At 42.7% G+C, this 24,731-nt stretch overlaps 1 protein-coding gene across 1 annotated transcript in view; it reads left to right on the top strand.

The window, feature by feature from the left end:
• fbn1 (fibrillin 1) overlaps positions 1 to 24,731 on the top strand; it is a 56,468-nt gene that overhangs the window by 4,101 nt on the left and 27,636 nt on the right. Inside the window, exons 5-30 of the mRNA XM_041046781.1 lie at positions 586 to 681; positions 1,374 to 1,469; positions 6,738 to 6,935; positions 8,025 to 8,150; positions 9,450 to 9,575; positions 10,737 to 10,889; positions 10,998 to 11,234; positions 12,073 to 12,225; positions 12,322 to 12,441; positions 12,569 to 12,694; positions 13,678 to 13,800; positions 14,742 to 14,864; positions 15,906 to 16,058; positions 16,609 to 16,662; positions 16,804 to 16,929; positions 17,045 to 17,170; positions 17,299 to 17,418; positions 17,554 to 17,691; positions 17,811 to 17,861; positions 17,980 to 18,105; positions 19,635 to 19,862; positions 19,950 to 20,075; positions 21,156 to 21,284; positions 22,569 to 22,694; positions 24,035 to 24,160; positions 24,267 to 24,389. Coding sequence (XP_040902715.1) covers positions 586 to 681; positions 1,374 to 1,469; positions 6,738 to 6,935; positions 8,025 to 8,150; positions 9,450 to 9,575; positions 10,737 to 10,889; positions 10,998 to 11,234; positions 12,073 to 12,225; positions 12,322 to 12,441; positions 12,569 to 12,694; positions 13,678 to 13,800; positions 14,742 to 14,864; positions 15,906 to 16,058; positions 16,609 to 16,662; positions 16,804 to 16,929; positions 17,045 to 17,170; positions 17,299 to 17,418; positions 17,554 to 17,691; positions 17,811 to 17,861; positions 17,980 to 18,105; positions 19,635 to 19,862; positions 19,950 to 20,075; positions 21,156 to 21,284; positions 22,569 to 22,694; positions 24,035 to 24,160; positions 24,267 to 24,389 — 3,429 coding nt within the window. The remainder of the gene's footprint in view (positions 1 to 585; positions 682 to 1,373; positions 1,470 to 6,737; positions 6,936 to 8,024; positions 8,151 to 9,449; positions 9,576 to 10,736; positions 10,890 to 10,997; positions 11,235 to 12,072; positions 12,226 to 12,321; positions 12,442 to 12,568; positions 12,695 to 13,677; positions 13,801 to 14,741; positions 14,865 to 15,905; positions 16,059 to 16,608; positions 16,663 to 16,803; positions 16,930 to 17,044; positions 17,171 to 17,298; positions 17,419 to 17,553; positions 17,692 to 17,810; positions 17,862 to 17,979; positions 18,106 to 19,634; positions 19,863 to 19,949; positions 20,076 to 21,155; positions 21,285 to 22,568; positions 22,695 to 24,034; positions 24,161 to 24,266; positions 24,390 to 24,731) is intronic.

Raw genomic sequence — 24,731 nt, 5'->3', positions numbered from 1 at the left:
AAGCAGTGACAGATGATGGAGGACAGAAAATATGCAGCCTCGTCATATCTTTTCCTCTGTAGGATAAAAATGAAAGAGAGTGTATTTAGCTCAGACGTTTTTGGGTGCCTTTTTTTTCTTCTCCTCATCATGAGTAATGAGCACTAACTAGCGTGGTACAAAAATATGAGATACCAAGCCAAAGAATCTCCTGGAAACATCCCTTGAAACTACCCCAAGATTGCAACGATTGATATGTTGCAATCACGTTCTGGCAAATAGCGGTCAATCTTGTGCTTTGTTGTGTGTGTTTATGAGTCGATTGGGTGTGTGTGTGCTTTGGAAGATGTCCACAGTCAACATCTCCTCCATGTTGCTCTCTTGCAGCTCACAGCGCTTTAACCCCAATGCGCTCATCTGTTTGCAAACCATAAATTTCTAGGAAATTATGTCTGAGCATGACTTTCAAGAAACCTGGTTCAGAGTGCATTTTGTTTACGTTATAAATCTAATCTGCAGTGTATGTTTGTGTACTCGGAATTTAACTCCAACATTGCTCTGTTTGTTTGTCTGTGTGTGTGTGCATTTGTGTTGTTTTGCCCACAGTCCAGCACTGTAATATTCGTTGTATGAATGGAGGAACATGTGCTGAGGACCACTGCCTGTGTCAGAAAGGCTACGTGGGAAACCACTGTGGTCAACGTAAGGGTCATCCTGAAAATATCGCACAAATGACACACTTCAACATTATCAGCATATTTTAACATCATTTTAGGTTATGTTCCCATGCTACCATTAGCATTTAGCACAAAGCTACTTGCGTGGCTCATAGTCTTGTAGTTTTGGTCATCCTCCATGACAGTAATAATAACTCAATACTTACTGAGAACATTTCCAAAAAAAAAAAAAATTGGACAAGAAACATGAGCTGTCAGATGGTCAGATATCCAAAAACCCCCAGGTTATTTGTAAAAAGAAACTAAGGCGAACTGGGAAAATTGTTTATTAGACCCTTAAATATCAATCACAGCACACAGACCAACTTTCTAATTCAACTTTGGCCTTGTGTACTCAGTGTAGTCTTCTGTGCACTGCACTTCGGGTGTGCTTGCTTTTGGTTTGACCAAATAAATTGGTTTAGATAATGCCCCTTAGCTGCTTGTCTATGGTTACTTCTCTGTGGCCCCATCTGACTTATCTTTGGCAATGTTAGCATGTTCCCAGATCTCTTCTATTAATTTAGAGACTACTGTGTTATCATAAACAACGGAAATGATGGCCAAAACTACAAACTATAGACCCAATTTGTCTAAACCAGAAGGATCCTTAAAATTCCTCATAAGTCACAGTAGTGTCCACATGTCATTGTTTGTTTTTTCTCTTCTCTCCCCCAGCTGTTTGTGAAAATGGCTGTCTTAATGGAGGAAGGTGTGTGGCTCCCAACAGATGTGTGTGCACCTATGGCTTCACTGGGGCTCAGTGTGAGAGAGGTAATGAGCACCGCGCCGCAGGACTCAGCATTTCTCTCACTCATCTTACATCACACTGTCTCTGTGCTCTACATTCACTACTCACTACTGCCAAGGTGGTTTTCCAAGCCACACGTGCTGCTTTTGTGAAAACGTGACTGGATGTTGAATGGCGGTTGTTTTTTGTGACTGAGGACAATTCCTGCTTAGTCATGCCACGGGCTCCAGGAATGTGGTTTGTTGTGGAACATTTGCATGTGAAGCTTGAGCGCAGAAATGACCATTATTTTCCACATCTGCTCTCAAACGACGCTCTGGGGAATGTAATGTCTTTCTAAATGTGTGCTGTTTGTTAACTGAAGACCTCCCAACCTCCTGTGGTTGCTCTCTGGCACATGTGAGCAAAGGCTCCAAAATATACAAGCACACGCAAAGCGAGGGCGGCCTGCACTGTTTGTGAGTGAAGTGTGCGCGTATGCAAGCGTGTGTTTTGTGTATGAGCCTGGGGGGGCGGGGGGGCTGTGGCAGTGATGACCTGCAGGGGTCAAGGTGGTGACCTTGTAAAGCTAATATTTGGATTGGCAGCAGAGATCCTAATTAGTAACGCCCCTTTTAACGAGGCCATGATTCAGAGGCTTGTCAGCAGGGCCTGTCTTAGGATTTGTCCTTTGGTTTACTTTATTATCTTTAACGCTGCGACTAATAAGACATTATCTGGTTGCCTGGTGGGTTAGCATCAGCCTTATCTGCTGAAGTACTCTTCTGCATGTTGTGACTTTGGTATCCAGTCTTTCCTGTTGGAAGCTTGGCTAAAGGGTCTGTGAGACTGTTGAGGAATTCAAATTAAGTATTTGTTTTCAGTACACGCTATCTTCTACTGTAGATGTTCATACTTTACAGGGAATGCGAGGAACCTCAGAAACGCTCTGCTGTTGTATCTTGTGTAATGACTTCTGATTAAGAAATGATGTATGGGCAAAGAATTTGACCGCATCTGGGTTTAAGAAGAATTAGTTTTGCCCTGTAAGGTGATAAGCATGCAAACCACTCACTCAATGACCACTCACTGTCTGCTGATTTATGAATGGTAGTTTCTTGTCTGCTGTAGTGATAGTGTCTTGTGTCTGGGAACAGCTGCTTGGAGACCAACTTCCATCTTCATTCATTCTTCTTGACACAGTGTATTGTGCTGAATTGAGGTGAGGTATCCATGTGTGTCACTGTGTGTTCATATTTCCATGAAATCCAAGATAGAGATTTGCCTGAGGTTGCTAATATTATTTCATAGTGATGAATATATATAGTGTAATATACACTTTAAAGTGCTTAATTGATTGGCAGGTAATTAGTCAACAACAGTTTTGTTAATTGATTAGTCATTTAGGTAATTTATTTAGCAAAAAAGGCCAAATATTTTCTGGTTCCAGCTTCTCAAGTGTGAGGATCTTCTAATAAAAACAGTGATCAACGGATGGACTATAAATCTATCAGTTATTCGGTCATTCGTCTTGCATTTCGTTACACCAGGAGAGGTAGAAAAAGTAGGCCAGTGGTTACAGTGGCGTTTTGGGTTAAGTTACTTTCACTGGAATTTCCTTGGCTGGGATCCATCACCTCCCAGGGGAAAGCCATTGTGCTTGCATACAAACACAACCACATGCGTAAAGTACATGTGTACACATATCCATGTGCACATGCACGACCCCACACTGTTTTTAATGCAGTTTACAGAACTGTGCCCCATTATGGCTTGATCTTATCACATTAGCATGAACACGAGGTTTTCAACAAGCACGTGATCTGACCGGGGGAGAAGGAGCTGCACTCAGGGCCCAGAGCTTTTCTTGGATGGGGAAATATCCCGATGCTGTCAGGGCTCAACGTGAACACATCACTGCTACAGAGTTGTGTGACTCTGAGCTGTCTGCTGCCAAAGTGACTGACGATCTGCTGACCGGTGGTCCCACTACTAGGTACAGCTGACTGCAGTAAAAGTGCAGCCTGGTACATCAGTGTGTTTTTTGTTGGTTACAAATGTGATTTAGGTTGGAATGTGGGATTGGTGAGATCCAGCCTCACCGCTGCTGATTGCATGCAGGGCTCTTTGCTCCTGCTGCAGAGTCGTTTAGCTACGGAGCAATAAAGTCGAGCTTTCGGTATGACGCCATTGAGTCCACTTGGGATAGTGGTGAAAGTCTGGCCTGAGACGTGGCAACACGTGAGTTACACAGTCAATAAGTCAAGCAGCCAGAGCACAACAGGGAAGTTGGTCAGCCAGCTGAGGGGCTCTCTTGTCTCTTAATGCCTCACTGACTTTCCCCTATCAGGCTCTGTTCTAGCCCAGTGCAAACCTCAGTAGATAGATAACCAAGTGTGTGTGTCTTTGTGTGTGTTTAAGTGTGTGCTCAACTTGTTAGTCCTGGGAGGATGGAGAAATCTGCTGATGAGCCAATAGGGAAGGCCCCACCCAGATATAAGGCCCCATAACACATGCATGGAAACACACACACACACACAAATCACACAAACAATTGCGGACACGGATGCATGCGCACAAATTACACATACATTAAGGCATGTAAGGATGCTGAGAGAACCATCTGCGAGGGGAGGATTGAGGAAGGGTGGATATGGAAAAGGTGGACGGATTTTTCTGTGTGTGTACAAACATTTTGGAGTTAATCCAGGAAACTCTTTTGACCCACTTCCCGACGGGCTTCCCTCCTGTTCACACCGAGGCTGCTGTTGTGCATAAACTCCCTGGTCATTGAGGAAGCCAACATTTCTATTGTGTTCCAAAAGTAACTGCACGGACATGAAATCGTTTGCCATCCCTTCCTTTATTATGATGCATGTTTGCTGATGCATCTATGATAATATGCAAATGTGTTTCCAAAAGTAGAGCAGTAAAGCAAAAACAAGAGCAACATTTTTGTAGGTTTTAGTCTGTTTTGAGATCATCTCTGGCTAGACTGTGGATGAGGGGTTGGGACATTGGCTGGGATTCTGTGTGTGTGTGTGTGTTTGAGTGCATTTGTGTGTGAACACGTGCGATTGCTCCCAGATGTACAGGACATGGGTGGATCCCCCAGCTGTATGCAGTTCACAGAGAGACAGTAAGATGACGGATGAAATGACACCACTTTCACCCTACAGCTGTCCGCCTCTCCCTGTTTACCTCAGCTGACTGTTTAAGTGCTGTGCTTGTATTTGTTTTATTTCGTGCTCAGATCTTTGTGTTTTTAGCTCTTGCTCTCCTCCACTAACACCTGTAATAAGCAGGTATTATGTCAGATGGATTACGTGTGGCAGTCTGACAGTAATAATGCATAAACCTTAATCTGATGAAAAGAGAAACTTGAGTTCTTTACACAGTCTGCTGTACTCAGCTTATATCGGCGCCATGTAGAAAGTTTCCATTGCTCCTGTAATTGCTTTTCCTATATTCGGTGTATTCCTTTGTTGCTGTAGGTAAGGCACATAATGTGGGCTTTAAGTAGATACAGAATACTGGCAACTGGTTGGGTTTGTTGTCTCAAAGCTCAACATAATGGAAAGCAGGAAAAGTAAAAATAAGTTATATCTTGTTTGTCATTTATAGAAAAATTGTGTAAAAACAACAGGTTGCACTTTTGCGGGGGGTTTTGTGCGGGACTGTTTAGGACAGACTGACCTTTAGACTGACACAAAGATTGAGCTTCCAGTCTTTGTGCTACTGTATGCTAAGCCAAATTGCTGCTTGAAGGAGCTGAATTGATTGTGTTTCCCAAAATGTTGAAATATTCCTTAAGTGATGTAGCTGGTCCAGCTGGTGCTGTGTTAAATCTGTTGTACTACAGTGTTGCAGTGCGTCGTATGATCCGAGTTTAACATGTGTTTATCATGCAGTGTTATTTTCAAAGTAGAAAGCAGAAACTCTCTTATAGCTCTCAAATTAGTGTCTTGGATTGCGAAGTACTCTGAAATGTCATGGAAATACCTCAAAACTTTACTTCAGTAAATGCACCTAGTTACTTTCCACCTCTGGGTGGAGGGAGAAATAGACTAAGAATCGAAAGCATTTGGTCTCCCATAGAGCCTGAGCATGAGGGAGAGAGAAAGAGAAGGAGAGATGACCCAGTTCTGTTTCACACAGCGCTGGTGCCAGAGGCAGAGAGACCGTGGAGGCTGTGGTGCACGTGACGGGTTTGGGCTGGGCCCCGGTCCACACGGGAAACGCACAATGTCTCGTTTGTTTTAAACGACTGCGCTGTTGGAACTGGTCTCCCTCTTTCCTCTCGCTGTCTGTTGTCTGCCGTGAAATGTGGAAATGATTTTTGCCTTTGGCTCTTGGCCAGATTCTTTTGGGAGGGATGAGTTTTCCCCTCTCTCTTTCTCTCTGTCCCTATCTGCGTTTTACCATCTTCCAGTCCTTTACCTGATAAGATTCAGTGATTTTGTCAAATCCACAGGGAGTTTGCAACTAAGGAGTGGTGTTTGGATAAAGGATGCAGTGAGGGGATAGATGCATGCAAGCAGTGGGATCAAGGGAATGAAGTTTAAACCAGTTTGAAGGGGAGGAGAGATTAAGAATCTTGATGGAGGGACTTTCTTTGCACTCTTGAGATCATATTTATTATAAGCTATTTAGTTTTAATTCTAGACCACTGTAGCTAGTGTGGAAATCACCTACTGTTCTGTAGACATACTCTGTCAGTCAGCCTCTGCCAGTCTTAGGCATGATGAGCTATTCCCCACATTGCGTATTACCCGAAAATTATTTTACCACTATGTGGTAAATGTGCCATTTTGCCTTAAACCACAATGCAGGTAACTAAAGCATCAATGATCATATAATAACTGCACCAGACTGATTTTTCATTGTCTAGCTTACTTTTGCTAGTGTCTATTACTCTCTACAGCCGCCCACACAACTTTAAAAGGTTTTCCAGACCTCTTCCCTATCTCTGCTTTTCTCTATCACACACACAAACACACACACACACACACACATACACATGCACCACACACACACACACACACACACACGCATACACATGCAGATACAAAGCACCTGAGAGCCAAACCAATTAAAAGGCCAGGAACAGACAAGACAGGCTTTATAAAGTGTGTTACTGTCCGCTTTGCAGTACTTTCATCACATATAATGTCAGTGTGTACAGTACAGTACAGTACTTTCTGTTTATGTGTTTGAGTGACTACCAAACCTTTTTTGCATTTTGTTTGTACTGGAAATAAAGAAATACAGTGAAGTTTTCACCAAAACTGATTCCTGCTGTGCCCCTGCAGACTACCGCACTGGGCCGTGCTTTGCCTCTGTGAATAACCAGATGTGTCAAGGCCAGCTCACAGGCATTGTGTGCACAAAGACTTTGTGCTGTGCCACAGTAGGACGGGCATGGGGTCACCCCTGCGAGATGTGCCCAGCCCAACCTCACCCCTGCCGAAGAGGGTTCATACCAAACCACCGCACCGGGGCGTGCCAAGGTAAAGTCTGTTTCTCAGTGTCTCTGTCTCTTTTTTGTTTTTGTCTCTGTCTTTTTCTCCCTGTCACTCTCCCTCCCCTCTCCTTCCTCAAGTAAAGTGCTGTTTCTATTCTCTCTGCACGATTTAACTCCTTCTCCCTCCTTGTCCGCCTTCACCGCTCTCCCTCTGTCATCCCCTCATCTCTACCCACCATCCTCTCTCCAGAGGATTAGTTCTAATTGGGTTAAATTGGGGTGGGTGGCAGTGCCTCCCACATGTGTATGGAATGCCCACGGACACCCGCTGTGGTGGGACTGTCAGAGTCAGTAACACGGGTCAGTGGCGGTGCCACGTGGGAGAGCTCATTTCTGGTAAGACGGCCCTCTGCCTGCCTGCTCCAGACCCAACAACATCAGAACCTCTGCAGGGGAGGCGGACCTGAGCCAGGACCCGGAGGAACATGGAGTACTCTGAGACTGCATCAGGTCACTGGCCCCTGGAGGTTTTCAGCCTGAGACCTACATTTTAATCTGTCAGATTCATTAAGTGAATTTAACTTAATCATCAATGTAATTCACAAAGTCAAAAACATAAGGTTTTTTTTTTCTAAATGTTGTTGGACAGAGCTCTGGATCAACTCTCTAATGATGTCATAGTGCCCCTCCATTGCAAGCAAATCTTCACATCAGCCATTGTATGTGATCACAACTAGCACCCCCCGTTTGACTGCAGACCTGTCCTTTCTCTATTTCCCTCCCTCTTTCTGTCTCTTCCTTGGTTGACTTGGCCTCAATTTCTGTTCCTCCTGCAGTAGACATTCCTCCCTCTCCTTCTCTCTTCTCGTTCTCTTTTCCCTTGTCACTCTGCTGATCGCAGGAAAGTCGGGGCCAGACTGTTAAAACAGACCCAATTTTAATCCATGCACATCCAGGCATGTGCAGATTTGTGTGATAATGTTAGTCTGTGTGTGTGTTGCCCTCTTTCCCATGTACTGAGCTTATTTTACCACCACTGTGCCATTTCTTGTTTTTGTACATTAAAGGACTCTGTGTGCCCGTGTGTGTGTTCATGTTTGTGTGTGTATATTAATTGTATGCTCTGTATGTACAGATGTGGATGAGTGCCAGGCCATCCCTGGCATCTGTCAAGGAGGAAACTGTATCAACACAGTGGGATCCTTTGAATGTAAATGCCCTGCTGGGCACAAGTTCAATGAGGTCTCGCAGAAATGTGAAGGTAAGAAACAAGCTAGCAGCCACCACAGTAAAACTGTGAAATGTCTGACTCTCATAGTCTGAATGACAGAGTAGACTTTATTTTAAAATTTCCTAATTAACAATGTGAAAGTCGAGTTAAAAGCCACATCCGCCTAGTTGTGGTTAACTTCACCTCAGTCGCGGTATTTTGATTATTACTTTGTGGGGAAAGACCACACATAAGCCACTTTGCCCTTTCCTTGAAATACGTTTAATTAAACCAAAGCAGCACTCAGCGTTCTCTCAGTAATTCTGCATAACACTTAATTGTGAAGCTTGAAAGAAATGCTGATTTCAGTTGTTTTTTCTCTATACATGTGTTAACACGTGTGGCATTTGAAAGAGAAAATAACACATTTTTCCTCTTATAAATGAAAAGTTGATTTAATGAAAAGATAAATGCACCATTGCTTACATTCAGAGTTTTGCTGCTATAAACTTAACTTAGTCTAGTATGACTTTGCTCACTTATAACTATTTTGCTCTCCGCTAAGTATTTAACACGGCCTCTCAGTCAAGTACATCAAGACACAATATAAATCAAGAGACAGCCAGTAAAGATTATGTCCACATGTAGTTTTGAAAAGACATTTTTCTCACAGCTGGGGATCCTAATCATCAGCTTCTGACTGTCTTTAAGAATCGTTAGATCACAGTCTTTTCTTACTTCACAATTGTGGCCACTGAGAGACTCACAATATTTTTTAATGTTTCTGGCTGAAAAACCTTTAATAAAATCCTTCTCTCTGCATCACTTCTGTTTTTCCAGAAATTAAGACCTACAGTTAGCCTGCGAAAAATATTGGCTCATTAAGACATGAATATGACAACTTCCAGACCAAGTTTAACTCTGCTGAAACAGACTGAGCAGGGTTTTGTGGCACTCATATGCAGAGTAAAATATGTGCTATTTTATGCCCAGAAATAATTGCCGGAAACTTCTGGACTGTGTAAAAGACATTTCAAATGGGTCTAAGTTACAGTGTGTTTCTTAACAGACATTGTGCATAATGATGTGCACTTGGTGGTTAATGGTGCTAATAGAAGAGCAGCTACAGAGGCCCATGGGTTTAATATCCTGTGACAGTGCTTTGTTTCCATTGTCACTGCCAACATGTCACCTTTGAAGCTCTTCTCATTTCAAGTTAGTTTTCGGTTTAATCGCACGTACTAGCAACGTAGAACAAACAAACAGGAAACAGGTCTAAATTGTTTTGAGGCAAACTTAATAGTTCTTTGTCTTTTCCTCCCCTCCTCTCCTCTCTTCTCCTCTCTGTAGATCTGGATGAGTGTGCAAACATTCCAGGCCTTTGCGGTGTAGGTGAATGTGCTAATACTGTCGGTAGCTACTTCTGCAAGTGTCCCCAGGGGTATCACACCTCTGTGGATGGATCCAGGTGTATAGGTGAGTCCTCTGTCATGCTGGGTGTCACATCTCTCCAAAGGAAAATTGAATGCATTGTATTTGCTTTGGTTCATTGTTACTAGGATAGATAAAATATGACACAAAGCAGTTGAGCAAAAAAGGTGCTGCCTCATTCTCTTTCCTTTTTCCACCCCATTTTGGTTCTTCTCCCTTTTATGCCTGGCACTGAGAACAGAAAGAACTGAAATCTGTCCAGTGTTCCAGCTGGTAGAATTTAGGTCAGTAGTCATTCGCTTGTTTCTAGTTCCACAACAATGAGCTATATTCTCTTCAAACTGAAGAGGGGACCTGATGAGAGAAGTAAGGGGAAGTCCTTTTGTGCTCAGGTGATTTTTACATTGTGGTTGGAAGATGTGAAGTGTGTATGCATTTCTCTGTCACTTTGGGTAAACAGTGCATGCATGTGTGTTACTGAACAGTCCACATCCTGGGAGGTTCCTAACAGTGCACATTCTCACACATATTCACATGAAAAAAACAAACCCAAAAAAACCCAGTAAAGCTCACAAGTTCAGTTCAGTTTGACCCAAAAAAGATCAGGGATGTACAGATGTACACACACATACTCACATGTGCATGCATAGACACATGTACTCACACACAAATGTATGCAAACACATGCTCTCATTGCCCCCCCCCAGGAGAGGATGTTTGTGAGGAAGGAATGTCTGAGTCTTGTGCTCCAGAAAACTATTATGCCAAATATTTTAGTCTGTTTCCCATGCAGCAACACTCGAGCTTAATGTCTACTCCGGCCCCTTAAGGGCCCAACTGTTTTCCCTCCAACCAACTCTACGCTTGCCTGACATCTTGTCAAACATAACCAAGCAATCAGTAGTGTATCATGTCAGTTTCCCCATGTCAATACGCTAGATGGGCTGGGTGTGAAACACGATATGATATATTTATGTTAACAGGGAACCTGAGTGTTCTTCATGCTGGTGCACATGAGCCAGAAACTGCAGGATGCAGGAAAGGTTCTCAAAAATAGGAAGTGATGACTGGGAAGTGGCTTCCATTTTTCGAATGATGGAAAATCTGAAACGACAACGACTGCTTTTTGATTGTACAAGACAACACGTGTAATATTCCATACAGCACAGTTAGTTTAACTGACTTCATGCTGTGTGTTTCCCACAGATGCTCGTGGCGGGTACTGCTACGCTAGCCTGCTGAACGGGCGTTGTGCCAACCAAAACTCGCAGCTGTTGACCAAAATGCAGTGCTGCTGTGATAGTGGACGGTGCTGGTCGGATGGGTCCACCCCTGAAATGTGCCCCATTCGCTCAACAGGTGGGGTCACCCACCATCGCATGGCTTTGGCTTTAAATTTTTTATTCTTCGCTACATGTCTCTAAACAGAGGTAACCTTCTCTTGTTTTCCATATATGTTCATTTTAGAGGAGTACCAGAAACTGTGCCTCCAAATACCTGGTGGGAATGGTATACCTGGTCGTATCCCAGGGGTCCCTGATATACCTGGTATCTACCCAGTTCCATATCCTGATCAAACTGTTCCTGACCAGGGCCCTCGAGTGATTCCTGTTCCCATCCCGGGTCCAGGTCAGGTCCCTGACCCAGGACCAGGTCAATTTCCAGGACCATATCCGGGCCAAGTACCTATACCGCCTCCTCCAGGTATGGTCCTACTTTCTTCTTGTGTTTGGTTCACATGCTAATCTGATATATCTTCAAAGTTGACTCGAGCCATAATAGTTTATAACTCTTACTCATATTTTCTGTTCTGACTTAGTGGATATGCAATGCTCCACCTCCCACTGATCTTGTTTTGCCATGTTCAAAATCCCAGTTTTGAGCAACAACAACCCACACCCTCCAGCTAATGAGCGACATATTAATGATGGAAAATTTTGAATTTTGCACTGACATGCTTATTTCATTTGGGTATTGCTGTAAAGCTATTTAAAGAGAATGTGCAGAAAACATTTTGTCTAATAGAAAACATTCTCATATGTTTGCAGACCAGTAAGGTCAAGAGTTTAAATAAGCATGTGCAAAATCTTCCGCAGTAAAATTTCCTCCGGAACTGTCCGGAACTGAGCTTGGCAGGGTTTAGGCTTCTTTGTAAAAAAAAAAAACTCAAACAACTCAGAATTTTTTTAACCTTAATGAGAATGATAGTGGGTTCTGCCAAATATTTGTCCAGCGCAAATGTAGTGTGTAGATAGGTCTGACAATCCAAGGCTACGTGCTTAATAAATGGTGTTTTCCTTTTACAAGCAGGTGAGATATTACATTTCCACTACTACTTAGCTATTAATTATGTGTGTACTTTAGCAGTAAATACAGAAGCAACATTTTCTGTTGAACAAATCTTTTAAAAATTAAGATGTCAAACTAAATTTCCGCCAGTCAGCATGGTGCTGAATGAAGATATGAAGGCTGATGCTGTGGAATTTTCATTCTATGATTTTATTATTTATTGATGATATGTTTGTGTGAATGTTTCCATCAGGTCCTGTTATTATCCAAACCCAGAATATCACCAACATGTGCCAGGCCTACCGCAACCTCTGCCTGAACGGCAGGTGCATCCCCATGCCAGGCATTGGATATCGCTGTGAGTGCAACATGGGGTTCAGATTGGATGGAAGGGGAGAGTGCATCGGTAAGTTTTGACAGCATGAGGATCAAGTTTCCGTAATGCCGAACTTAAGGTACATGAAGGTGAAGAGGGTTGTTGAGCTTTGTGTTTGCTCACCAGATGATGATGAATGTGAGAGAAGCCCATGTGCACATGGGGAGTGTGTGAACACGCCTGGGTCTTACATCTGTCAGTGTCCTGCTGGATTCCAGACCACTGCAACCAGGACAGAGTGCCGAGGTTACACACACACACACACACACACACACACACACACACACACACACACACACACACACACAAACACACTTATGCATACATACACAGGATGTATGTATTTACTGTGCTATCTGTTTGTTTCTGCCAGATCTGGATGAGTGTGTGGCCAACGGTCGTATCTGCAACAATGGCCGCTGTGTGAACACTGAGGGCAGCTTCCACTGTGTCTGCAACGCTGGATTTGAAATTTCAGCAGATGGCAAAAACTGTCAAGGTCTGTCAATTTCTGGCATCTGCATTTATGGTGTAGAGACATATTTAAAGTATAGTGCTCTGTATTAACCACAGTATGTGTAATGTTTATGTTTAATGGGCCGTGGAACTGTTGGAGGCGGTGATTTAGTACCGTTGCCTGCTGGATGCATGTGCTGTAATAGACAGGATTTTTAAAGCTCATGCTGGTAGTTTTGAACAAACTATGTGCATTTTATATCCCCACCAACCCCTTGTATTTACTTGTTACCTTAAAGGCATCCTTTTGTTTCCATTCATTTGAGTTTGCTCTAAAGTCTTGAAAAATTGGAAGTGAGGCAAACCTTTCCTCCACTGGACTGAGGGTGGGTGGTGGGGATGGTGGAGCAGGGTTTGAACCTATACCCCTGCCACCCCTCTTGTGACAAGTGACTTTTCATCCCACCTTCCATCCTATTTCAGAACTGAAATAAATGCTTTTGAGTTGTGGTTGCACAGCAAATATTGCAAACTACTTCTGATCCAGCACACCCTGGCTCTTATAATTCCTCTTGTCCAGTTACATTACTGATGAACATGAATTAAGTTTTAGGCATGTATAAAAAATTCTGCATGTTGCTCTGGTCGACAACGCTCCAATCAATAACTAATCTATTTAATATGAGAGTTGGATGGCAACAATGAACAGTGAGCTGCCCATGCTTATGTGTGTCCTTGAATGTACCAAGGGTTGTTTTGAAAATAGTTTGTAAATGGACTAATAGGGTTGTGTTTGCCACCGCATTGCTCAACAGCAACAATAGAACTTTTATTAAAGCAAGTGTGTTCTGTGACAATCTGACTATGAAGACAGAATGAAGTAAACAAATATGTAGTTAATCGATGGTCGGTGAGAATGTAAAGTACGTGAAATCTATTGTTAACTCACAGTTTGTGCCTTTAACCAGTATATCTTTTCTAAATGCAGTGCTATCAGTCTATCAATTTGGTTTTGTTCATCCACAGACCAGGACGAGTGCCTGATCAGGAACATGTGTCTCAATGGACTGTGTATAAATGAAGATGGCAGCTTCAAATGCATCTGTAAACCTGGATTCCTGCTTGATACCAGTGGACGCATGTGTGTAGGTGTGTTTGTCAGAAATCTTGCAGATTTTGAAGATTGTTAAAATCACATCTCTACATTCTCATGTTCACTGGCTGCATCACTAGAGTCAACTGTTCTTTTGACCTGCATTTTCAGCTCGCTTGGAAGGTAGCTACCTCTCTGGCATGTTAGTAGTTCTATTATGTGAGTCTTTGCACACAGGGCAAAAATCCCCCTAAAAGCCTTGGAAAAATCCCTCAGCATCCTGGCAGGCCAGCTGGACATGTGGATAGTTGGGGCACGCCTATTCTGAGATTCTTGCAGACAGCCTTTCCTAAACTTGTTCGATGCAAAGAGAAAGGAGACTTAGCCTTCGCCTATAATGGACAAAACATGCTGCAATAGGCAGCTTTGAGGGAGTTTACATTAATGTAATGTTTAAAAGAGGTACCATAACATCTCCAACTAACAACGCCCTGAAAAGAACAGTCTTTTCAGTGTGTAACCTGCAGCCATTTTGCTCCCCAAGGCTTCAGATACAGACGTTTGATCTCAGAGACACTGACCTGGTTAAGTCAAAGCAGAATAAATAAATAAGAGAGTAGGGTGTGGGTGAAGTGTGCTGATGTATGCAGTCATTAATAAAATGTGTAGTCTAAAGGGGCCCAGGGACCTCTATCTACAGTCTGTCTATGTCCCCCAACACACCCAGACAGAACACACACACATAAACACAAAGCAGTTATCTGTGCATGCCATATCATTGTTTACGCTCATTATGATAATTATTGTAATACGCTGATGGGATCAAGGGGAAGGAGAAGAATGTTTTCATAGTTGAGGCCATAAAACTGAAACTGTTCAGCAGTTTTGGCTGCATTTTTTTAATGAATCAGGTGCCTGAGGACTTTAATCACCACTGCTTTAGTAGGAAATTGGAAGACAAATGTATGAAAAAACTGTTTTCTGTGCCTGTGTCTAGACATTGATGAGTGTGAGACTCCAGGCATGTGTATGAATGGACACTGCGTCAACACAGAGGGATCTTTCCGCTGTGAGTGTATGGCTGGGATGGCGGTGGGCCTGGATGGACGGGTCTGCGTTGGTGAGTAAATGTCGCTGTAGTTTTGTTTCCAGGGATGGTTCAATAATCTCACACCAGTGTCAGTACAAAAGCAACATCCTCTTTAGGCGAGGGTAGCCCTGCATTTCAGCTTCAGAAGTTACTGAAAGTAACACAGACACCCTTTTTGTATCTGGCACTTGTCCCTCTGTTTCAGTCTGGCTGCAGCTTCTCCGAAAGTTCTCTGTTGCACAAAGAAGTTAAAAATTTACCTTCCAGTTTTATTTTCTACCATGTCTCTGTTCAAGCAGTTCAGTTAATCTGACAAAGAATTAGTACTTCCAGCAGTTTCCTAAAAGCTCTTACACCTCACATAGCTGAGGTATCCGTGTGTGTCCATGTGTCTTCTACCCAACTTTGTCCAATTTTAACAAAAAGCTTGTGTCAAAATGTTGGTCCTGCTTCTCTAAGCACCTGAAATACTGGTAGGCTCAGAGTGCATGTATTTTTAAGATGGTTTAATCTCACAACTGTCACACATTTTAAACAGAATAACCACAACAGAAATGTTTCCCGGTCCTGTGATAAGATAAGCAAAACTGAATGGAGCATAGCATAACGATGTGATAAACTTTACCGACAGCTCATCCTGTTAACCTGTTGCAACCATGTGCTCACTATCATTTACGGGCATGTGTGGATCAACATTGATAAATGTTTCCCTGCCTTCTTGTTCTCCTGTCCCCTGGACTGGTACTCAGGATCCAGATCTGTTTGTGCCTTTATTTTCAACATTCCCACATTTTTCTAAATGACATTTCTTTGTGTATTGTGTGAGAAGTGTTGAAATGCTGTTTTTCGGTCTGGGTGAGTTTTTGTCGGGATGATATCAGTGCAGGAGAATGCCTCAAATCCCTGGATATTATGGAGAGAGAACAACCATTTGTTTTGCCAGTGTTGTTGTTTATTGGAGCTACAGACTCTTGCCTCCCCTTCTCTCTCTTTCTGTCTGGCTCTAGCCTCTTTCCAGATCTCTTGCCTCATCTATGTTTCTCCTACACTGTCTTGTTTTGTCCGAAACAGACACTCATATGCGAAGTTCATGTTACGGTGGCTACAAGCGAGGGCAGTGCGTTAGGCCTTTATTTGGAGCTGTGACCAAGTCGGAGTGCTGCTGTGCCAGCACAGAGTACGCCTACGGAGAGCCCTGCCAGCCTTGCCCACCACAAAGCTCTGGTATGGATATTCCAATCACTCCACCCTTTACGCATATGGAGCCACCTCCCGCTGCCTGACAGTCACACACACTCACACACACACAGCTCGCGTTTAATTCAAAACACACCTGTCAGGATGAGCAGATCAAACACTTAGTCTTCTCTGACATACCAGCTTGGACTTCATAAATGACAGAATAATGATGATGAAGTTATGGCTAAGAGGCCCTCAGTTTGGAGACATTGACAGCCTTCACACACACACACACACACACACACAACTCACACATAACTCACATGCACAAACACACAAATCATTCAGTCACTTCTCATTAGTCCTGCCAATTAAAGTTTCTATATCAAAAGACGCCAGAGCTGCACCACATTAAGGAGATGGTTTTATATACATCTAGGCTAAATGAGAAAGGATGGAAATGGATAATGACATGGTATTAAATTTCTTGCTTTGAGATTTCTTGGATTTTGGCAAATGTGATATTTTCTCAAACACTGTTATTTCTTCTTTTATCAACCAAACTGTGCTGTTTGTGCGTGCTTTTTTTTTGCAGCTGAGTTCCTGGCTCTTTGCCCCAGTGGTATCGGCATAACCGGCGATGGAAGAGGTAATACCCACAAACTTTTCTGTGTGAGCGTTTCTTTGGAAACCGTCCATAAACCAAACACGGACACACGAATTAAAGGCAGTTATTATTTAGAGTTTTTCCTTCTCTGATGTTCAAACAGGTTTTTCTTTGTCTTCTCAGATATTAACGAGTGTGCCCTCGACCCTGACATCTGCCAGAATGGAATATGTGAGAATATGCTGAGGACATACAAATGCACCTGCAATGACGGCTTTGAGGTTGACCTGACAGGCAAAAACTGTGTTGGTAGGTAAACGCCTCTATAATGTTCCTGTTCTCGGAAAAATTAAGTATATAGCATTGATTTCAAAAGACAGTGTCAGGGAAGTCAACGTGTCTGTGTGTGTGTGTTTTTCCTCAGATATTGACGAGTGTCTCGTGAACAGACTGCTGTGCGAAAACGGTCTGTGCAGGAACACACCAGGCAGTTTCACCTGTCAGTGTCCCAAAGGATACCGCTTTGATCCTGACACAGACGTCTGCGAGGGTCAGAGACATTCATTCTGTTGTACAGCTCAGTGTCACTTCATCTCTGCATGTTCTGCTAAATCAGGCAAAGAGGATGGCCCCTTTGAGAAAAAAAGGAAAAAATCTGGTGTTTATGTTTCCCCACAGATGTCAATGAGTGTGAGTCTAGCCCCTGCATTAACGGCGATTGTGTGAATAGCCAAGGGTCCTTTGTTTGTCTGTGTTCAGTGGGCAGTTCACTGGACGGCTCTGGTCTGGAGTGTATAGGTAAGTGAGCATTGTGTTGTTTGGATTTAATGTAATTACCAAAACAGTACTTCAGGTTTTCAGTCTTCAAGAATTACGGCATGTTAGTGATTAACTACATGAAACAATGCCATAAGTATAACGTGTGTTTCACAGAGACTACTAAGAGCACCTGCTGGCTGAAGATAGTCAATAATCGCTGTGAGATCAACATCAACGGGGCTACACTGAAGTCCCACTGCTGCGCCACTCTGGGAGAAGCCTGGAACAGCCCATGTGCCAAATGTGAAAAAGGTGAGATGATTATTACGCGGCATGCAACCCTAACCCCTTGCGCATTTTATTAAACCACATTCTAAATTTACCATATAACTACACTGAATGACAGTCCATTGTGTATCCACCTTTTTCAGATCCAATCTGTGGTAAGGGCTTTGCCAGAGTGAGAGGAAACGTCTGCGAAGGTAAGGTCTGCTTTGATGCCGTGTTGATCTGGAAGTTCAGACTCGCTTTTGATTCGAGTAATGTGAAACACTGGACCTGTTGTTAATGTTGCTCTGTTTGTTCTCTGCTGACTGTCAGATGTGGATGAATGTCAGGTGTTTCCCGGAGTGTGTATCAACGGCAAATGCGTCAACACACCAGGCTCCTTCTTCTGCCAGTGCCCTCCAGGAATGACTGTTGATGTCAGTGGCAGGACATGCATTGGTGGGTACTGTATGTAGTATGCATGTCCATGGGTGGTGTTACATGTGATGCTTTTTACTTTCTAGAATCTGGTGATCTTCTTAATACAAACAGTGTGTCCTCTGAGAAAAGTCTGAGATCATATAGAAAATCTTGAATATTTTCACGTAAATCTGGAAATAATCAGGAAGTTTGAGGATAGACAGAAACATTTAAAAACACAAGACATCATGAAATTGAAGAAGAAATATTTAAGATTCTGCTCTTTTACTAGGTCACCAATGAAATAGCATTAACCAGATTAGGTGCATCGACCAACTTAAGTTCTTAAAGGTCAGTTTTCCTGGAGTTGTATCCCTTCCACTGAAGCATGCGTTCAGGTGACACTCAGGTGGACTTGATCTACTCATCAGAGGCTCATTCAAGTAACTCAGCTAGTGGAAAAAATGGCATGAGAGCTAAGTGAAAGTGTCAGAAGTCAGAATGTTTTTCTTAGCAAAGAGGGACTCAAGTCATGGCTGGACTAAAGGTTTCTTAAGAGGCAGTGCGTGGAACTCTTAAGATGCTTTGCAGAAATTGGATCAGTTGTATCCAAAGCACGATCAGGCAGACCAAAAGTGATCACACCATCAGAAGATCAAATACATCAAGCTTAGTTCCCTGACAAGCAGAAAAGCAACTTCGTCACAGATACAGATTTGCTAGTTAAAGAATGAAAGAGTCAGATGTGTTGTCAAAAGAAGGCTGCCTTGTAGTGGTCTCAGAGGACGAGTAGCAGTTTCTAAACCACTTCCCAGGAGGGGAAACTAGGCCAGACGTTTGGGGTGGGCTAAGAAATACCAGCATTTCACAGTGGATGACTGGAAAAAACGTCCTATTTAGTGATGAATCCAAGTTTGAGATTTATGGCACTGACAGAAGGGTGTATGTAAGGAGACGAACAGGATAATACCGCAGTGTGTCAAACCGACAGTGAAACATGGTGGTAGGAACATTTTTGACTCTAGAGTTGGATATCTGCACCCAGTTGACTACACCCTGACCAAGGAGAAGAGCCACTCCATTCTTCGGAGACATACTCTGGTTTGCATCTTTGTGGAGAAGGATTCATACTGCAGCAGGATGATGACCCTCAAAGTTTTGCAAGAACTATATGAAGACCAAAGAAGGCCAAGGAGTCCTGACTGTCATGTCTGAACTCCAACCCCATTGAACATTTATGGAGGTGCTTGAAGACTGAGAAAGCCAAGCATTCTGTGACACTATAAGAACTTCTTTAGAACATTGTCAAATCATGCTGTGCTAACATGGGTCAACATGTTAGCAGAGTCCATTCCAGCTTGGATGTGCTGACAGTTAAGCAAAAGGGGGGACATATCAAATACTAAGATATATAAGAGAATCCTTTATTAGTCCCTCAGAATGAAACAAATGGAAAACAAGTATTTTGACTAGTGGTCTCAGACTTTTGGACCCCACTGTCTGTAAATTTATTTACAGACAGTGTATAGATGTATATAGATGTATATAGATGTGTCTATGACTTCCAGACCTGCGTACGGAGCAGTGTTACCTTACCCATGAGGACGAGCGCTGTGGAGCTCCTATCCCAGGGAAGCACCGTGTGGACGCCTGCTGCTGCTCAGTAGGCATTGCCTGGGGCCCTGAATGTGACGAATGTCCGGAGAAAGGCACTCCAGAGTATGCCCAGCTCTGTCCCAGGGGCCCAGGCTTCTCACATAGGGGTGACTTCATCAACGGAAGACCCTTCCTCAAAGGTATTGTACTGTCCACAGACAACATAGACCTGGGTTGTTTCGTCAGTGGTCTCACACCTGTCTTCGTCCCTCTGCCCTGTACCTTAGATATAAACGAATGCAGGATGATAAATACCCTCTGCTCAAATGGGAGGTGCAGAAACACGATTGGCAGCTTCCGTTGTCGCTGTGACAACGGCTATGCTCTGGACTCTGATGAGAGGAATTGCACTGGTGAGTAGTACTGAAGGAATTAGCAGATTAATTGATCAGCCAACTGATAACTGTTGAAAATTGAATATCTTTGGGCAATATACAGGTATTTTGCCAAAACTGGGATATTTCAGTTTTAACATTTTATAGACCAAGCACCTAATTTAAAAAAAAAAGTTAAGAGGTGAATCTGACGACTTTATTTTTAATTTGAAGCTCTTCAGTAATCAGCAATTCACATATTGTCAATAATTTAGGAGCGAAAACACATCTTCAGCTTCTATTTTTGGTTGGAATGTTTGCTCAGCATCAGCTACAACAATATTGCAGCTGCATTGTATCTTTACAAGTCTAGCCATTCTTCATCAGTCCCCCTTTCTGAATCCCTCTGCCAACACCAATTACAGTAAAGTGGTGTAAAGCCATTGCCTACGTTCAGCTCATTCAGTCTAATGGGAGTCTGGCTGCTTTGGACCTGTTGGAGCTGGTCCCTATAGTCTGGTTAGCTACATTACTGCTTTGTTGAAATGTGCATACATCATTTTAGGTTTAAATGCCAGTCCCATTACTTTATTCTGAAATAATTTATAGGCTCCTCGTAAGTAAATGATATCTGGGACCTTTTAACCCCGTATGAGTGAGATCCCAGGCCAAAGCCTGTGTATTAAGTGTTTCAAAATGTGGATTAAAATCAAAAGGGATCAGGCCTTTAGATGTAGACTTTGGCAGAATCTGCTTGAAGACCTTAAATTCATTCCTTAATCTTACTTTATAGTCTTTCCTTAATGTTTTAACCTTTTGTTAAATATTTTGTGCTTTTATGCTTTGTTTGCGTTACATTTATATTTCACATCTCAGCTTCATTTCTTTTCTGTTTCTCACTTCTGTGTTAAATCACTTTGTTTTGGAGTTGGAAAAAAATCTCTACAAAAACAAATGTTTTTATCATGTTTTTGAAAAATGTTATCTCTCTGTATTTATAATAAAAACAGGGAGCGCTCCAAGTAATTTTCTATGCACACATGAATGCTAGTGCAGTTTTAAAGAGAAGCTCTATGTTGCTGGGTTTGTTGATTGTTTTGTTGCGTTTTTTTCCTGTAGACATCGACGAGTGCCGCATCTCTCCAGACCTGTGTGGACAGGGCAGGTGTGTCAACACACCAGGAGATTTTGAATGCGAGTGTTTCGAGGGTTATGAGAGTGGCTTCATGATGATGAAAAACTGCATGGGTAAGTGACGAATCCTCACACACCAGCACTTGCAGACACTAAAAATTACATTTAATCATCACTTCAGCTTGATAGGATTTGGTTCAGTTACATGCAGAGACAGCACTTTTTTCGTATGAAATCATTTAGTCTGTGAGGACATGAGTGAGAAACGTGATCTCTCTCTCACACCCTGTTAAAGTCGCACTATCTGAGAGCACGGAGCTTTGCCAACCAATAAAGGTCTCCAAGTATAGGGAGGGCCTGCCACACAAACCTAGTCGCAATCACAACTCAGCCATCTCCTCCACGCTCCCTCTTGGGCCATAAGCTTTGGATGAGGTGCTTAGGCTAACATGCCAAACCTGGAACTCACTGTTTAGACGGCTGATGTAATCTAAAATTTGCAGGCTGTGTGCTGAAGGAGAGTTAAACAGACTTTATTTAAACTCTGGTGGGGTGTTGAGAGGGCTATAGTCTGTGCAGTCCAAGTGTCGTCACGATCGCTTCACAAAACTGCTCCATGAAGTCTTAAAGATAATTGTTCTTTATTACATACTTGACCTGCATGTAGGGGACACACAATCAGCTGCCCAGCAAAATGGTTTTTATGTGAAGCTACTAATGTTCTGCCATCTGTAAAAATACTTAATGCTCTGTTTCTGTTCTGGTCTGCCTTTGACGCCTTTTGATTAAATTCTTGGGAGAAATCATACACGCAAAATGGAGAGACTCAATATTTTCATTGGCCTAAAGCCGCCATTAGGCTAAAATTGGCAAGACAATATTTTCTTGCATGCTGTGGCAAAAAAAAAAGGATCTGGGACTGGAAATGTGGGCAGAGCTTCAGTCATAATCTGTTGGTACTGACTGAGCTAGCAGGCTAATAAAAATAACTAACAAGTGAAAAAAATATATACAGCTTTTTTACCAAACTCTTTATTTTTGTCACTGGCAATCTACTTTCTTAACATGGTTGCGAGCCACGGAGCATCTGCTTAAGTTCTTTCACTTCAAGTGCTCCCTGAATCAAGAAGTCCCAGTCCTACATTCTCTCTTAAACTAAAGACTCACTGATTTGCAGGTCAGAGTGCAAAGGTGAAGTTTGACCTGCAAAGTGCCAAAGCCAATCAGAGCTCACATCACATCTAGAGACACAATTTTTAATTTATCAGTCCAGCGGGCTCCACTGATGACATGTGAAACAAATATTTGCAGAGACTGGTCGAAGTGTGACTGAACCCTAACACTAAATACCTCTACATGTGCCTGTGTGTGTATTGTACATGGCATTTCCACCATCAGACATCGACGAGTGTGAGAGGAACCCTCTGCTGTGCCGTGGGGGTGATTGTGTAAACACGGAGGGCAGCTTCCAGTGTGTGTGCCCCGATGGACATGAGATCGCAACCGATGGGTCTGCCTGTCTTGGTGAGTGATGAAGTCCTCAGAGAGGAGAGTCGGGTGAACTCTTCCGCTCTGAACTCTTCTTGCTTTTCTCCCTTTTCTTTGAGTAATCTGAGCGGCAGAATGTGGTTTCCAGAGAGATGAAAGGCTAAAAAGAAGATCAGTGAGTGGAGATGTTGTCACAGAGCTAACAGTTTGAATGACAAGCGAGCTTTGGATCGTCCCCCTCCATCTGCCTCTGTCTCTGTGTGTGGGCTTACTGAGGCCCTGTGTGAGGCTGGGAGTGTTTGAGTTAGATCTGTGTATGTGTGGGATACACAGTATCTTCTTTAATAGATGGGCTGATATGAACACTAGACCAGTGTCTGTGTCTGCACGTATGTTGGCAAGACAGTAAAGATGAGAGAAAATCCTCTATTGGTATTAGACAGTTTTTATAGTTATGTAGCAAAAGAATTTTAATTTTAATTTTTTTTGTGCTTTTAAATATTTATTTAGACCTTAGATACCATCCTTATTTCTTTAATTGTATTTTGATTGTGATTGTTTTCTGTGTTACACTGTAGCTTTCACTGTTTATGTAACATTTTGTTTAGTACTATTATTCTGAAATTTCTGTCAGGATGCAGCTTCCTTTAGAGGCTGGCCTTTTGTGTGTCCAGTTCTCATTGGATAATTGACAAAGAGGCAGCCATCTTGTTGTGTGTATAAATAGGCAGTTTTTCACTCAATCTGTAAAATGCCCCAGTGAAGGCTGAAATGTGTTGGCTGAAGAATGAGCAAACAGTTCCAGTAAGTCATTTTATGTTGTGTTTAATTCCAGTTTCCACAGTATTGTCACTTGAGCACCAAGTTGACTGAACAAGTAGCAACAGCACAGTTTTTCTACAGGAACCAGAGAAGAACCTGACTTTTCTAGTGCTTTCTGTAGTTTCACAAGTCCCATGTCTGGTGTATAGCATTGAGGTGATTACGCATTATTCACGGTGTGTCATTCTGATGACCTAATGCAGTGTGTCGAGGTTTCAGTCCATGGTGTAACGCTCAATCACTGCCCCTGAAGATCATTTATTTTCTTTATTTCCAGCCAAAGTAATAAAAACAATCAAAGCATTGCTGAAAACTACCTACCTCATCCTTCTGACACAATGCTCTTCACTATCTTTGCTGAAGTAACAGCTTGTGCAAGCTTAAAGATGATAATAATGATAACAGACAATTATTTAACAAATTGGTGCCTTGCTCAATGGATAGCACTTTGAAGGGCTCTGAAGTGATTGAAATGTCACATCCAAGAAGTTAGTTCTAGAGTTATCCTTACTGATCGAGTGTAAGGATTTGCTAAATGCTTTGCTCTTTCACAGATATCAATGAATGTGAGTTGAGTGACAGGCTGTGCAGGAATGGCCAGTGCGTCAACATGATCGGCCGCTACCAGTGTACCTGCGACACAGGATACAAATCTACTGAGAACAGATTGGAATGTGTTGGTAGGTACTGATCATATGACTTTTTCCTTGCAAGTGCATTGTCTTTAGTTTTGAGTGACATTTCGTGCCACCTATATGTGACAGAGTGTGTTTTCCTGCCTGTCAGACATCGACGAATGTACCATCGAGAACGGTGGCTGTGAGACTTTCTGCACCAACTCAGAGGGTAGTTATGAGTGCAGCTGCCACAGTGGATACGCCCTGATGCCTGATCTGAGAAGCTGCACTGGTAAGTAGTTGTTTATCTTGTCTTATCTGTTGTGGCACTTCAGAAATTCTTATTCTGTTGCCTTGTCTGTGAAGATGTGGTAACTAAAGCAAACTCTTTCAGCAGTGAGTCTTAGAGTTCAGATTTTCTGTACGTTACACATATGGTAGGACAAAAATACTTCAAAGGTTGTGTTTAGATAGACCTGATTTAAGAGCAGGAGCAGCAGCACACCAGGAAACTTGATTTATACAGAAGAGAGACACTGCTGTAATTTGACTGGCACATGTTTAAAGCAAACATATAGTGGTGTACAGAGAAAAAAGTTAAGGCTACATCTGAAGACTGTTCACTTGTTTTTAT

This window comes from Toxotes jaculatrix, chromosome 1 (assembly GCF_017976425.1).
Source record: "Toxotes jaculatrix isolate fToxJac2 chromosome 1, fToxJac2.pri, whole genome shotgun sequence".
Classification (NCBI taxonomy): domain Eukaryota; kingdom Metazoa; phylum Chordata; class Actinopteri; family Toxotidae; genus Toxotes; species Toxotes jaculatrix.
This window is presented reverse-complemented; position numbering and strand designations above follow the sequence as displayed.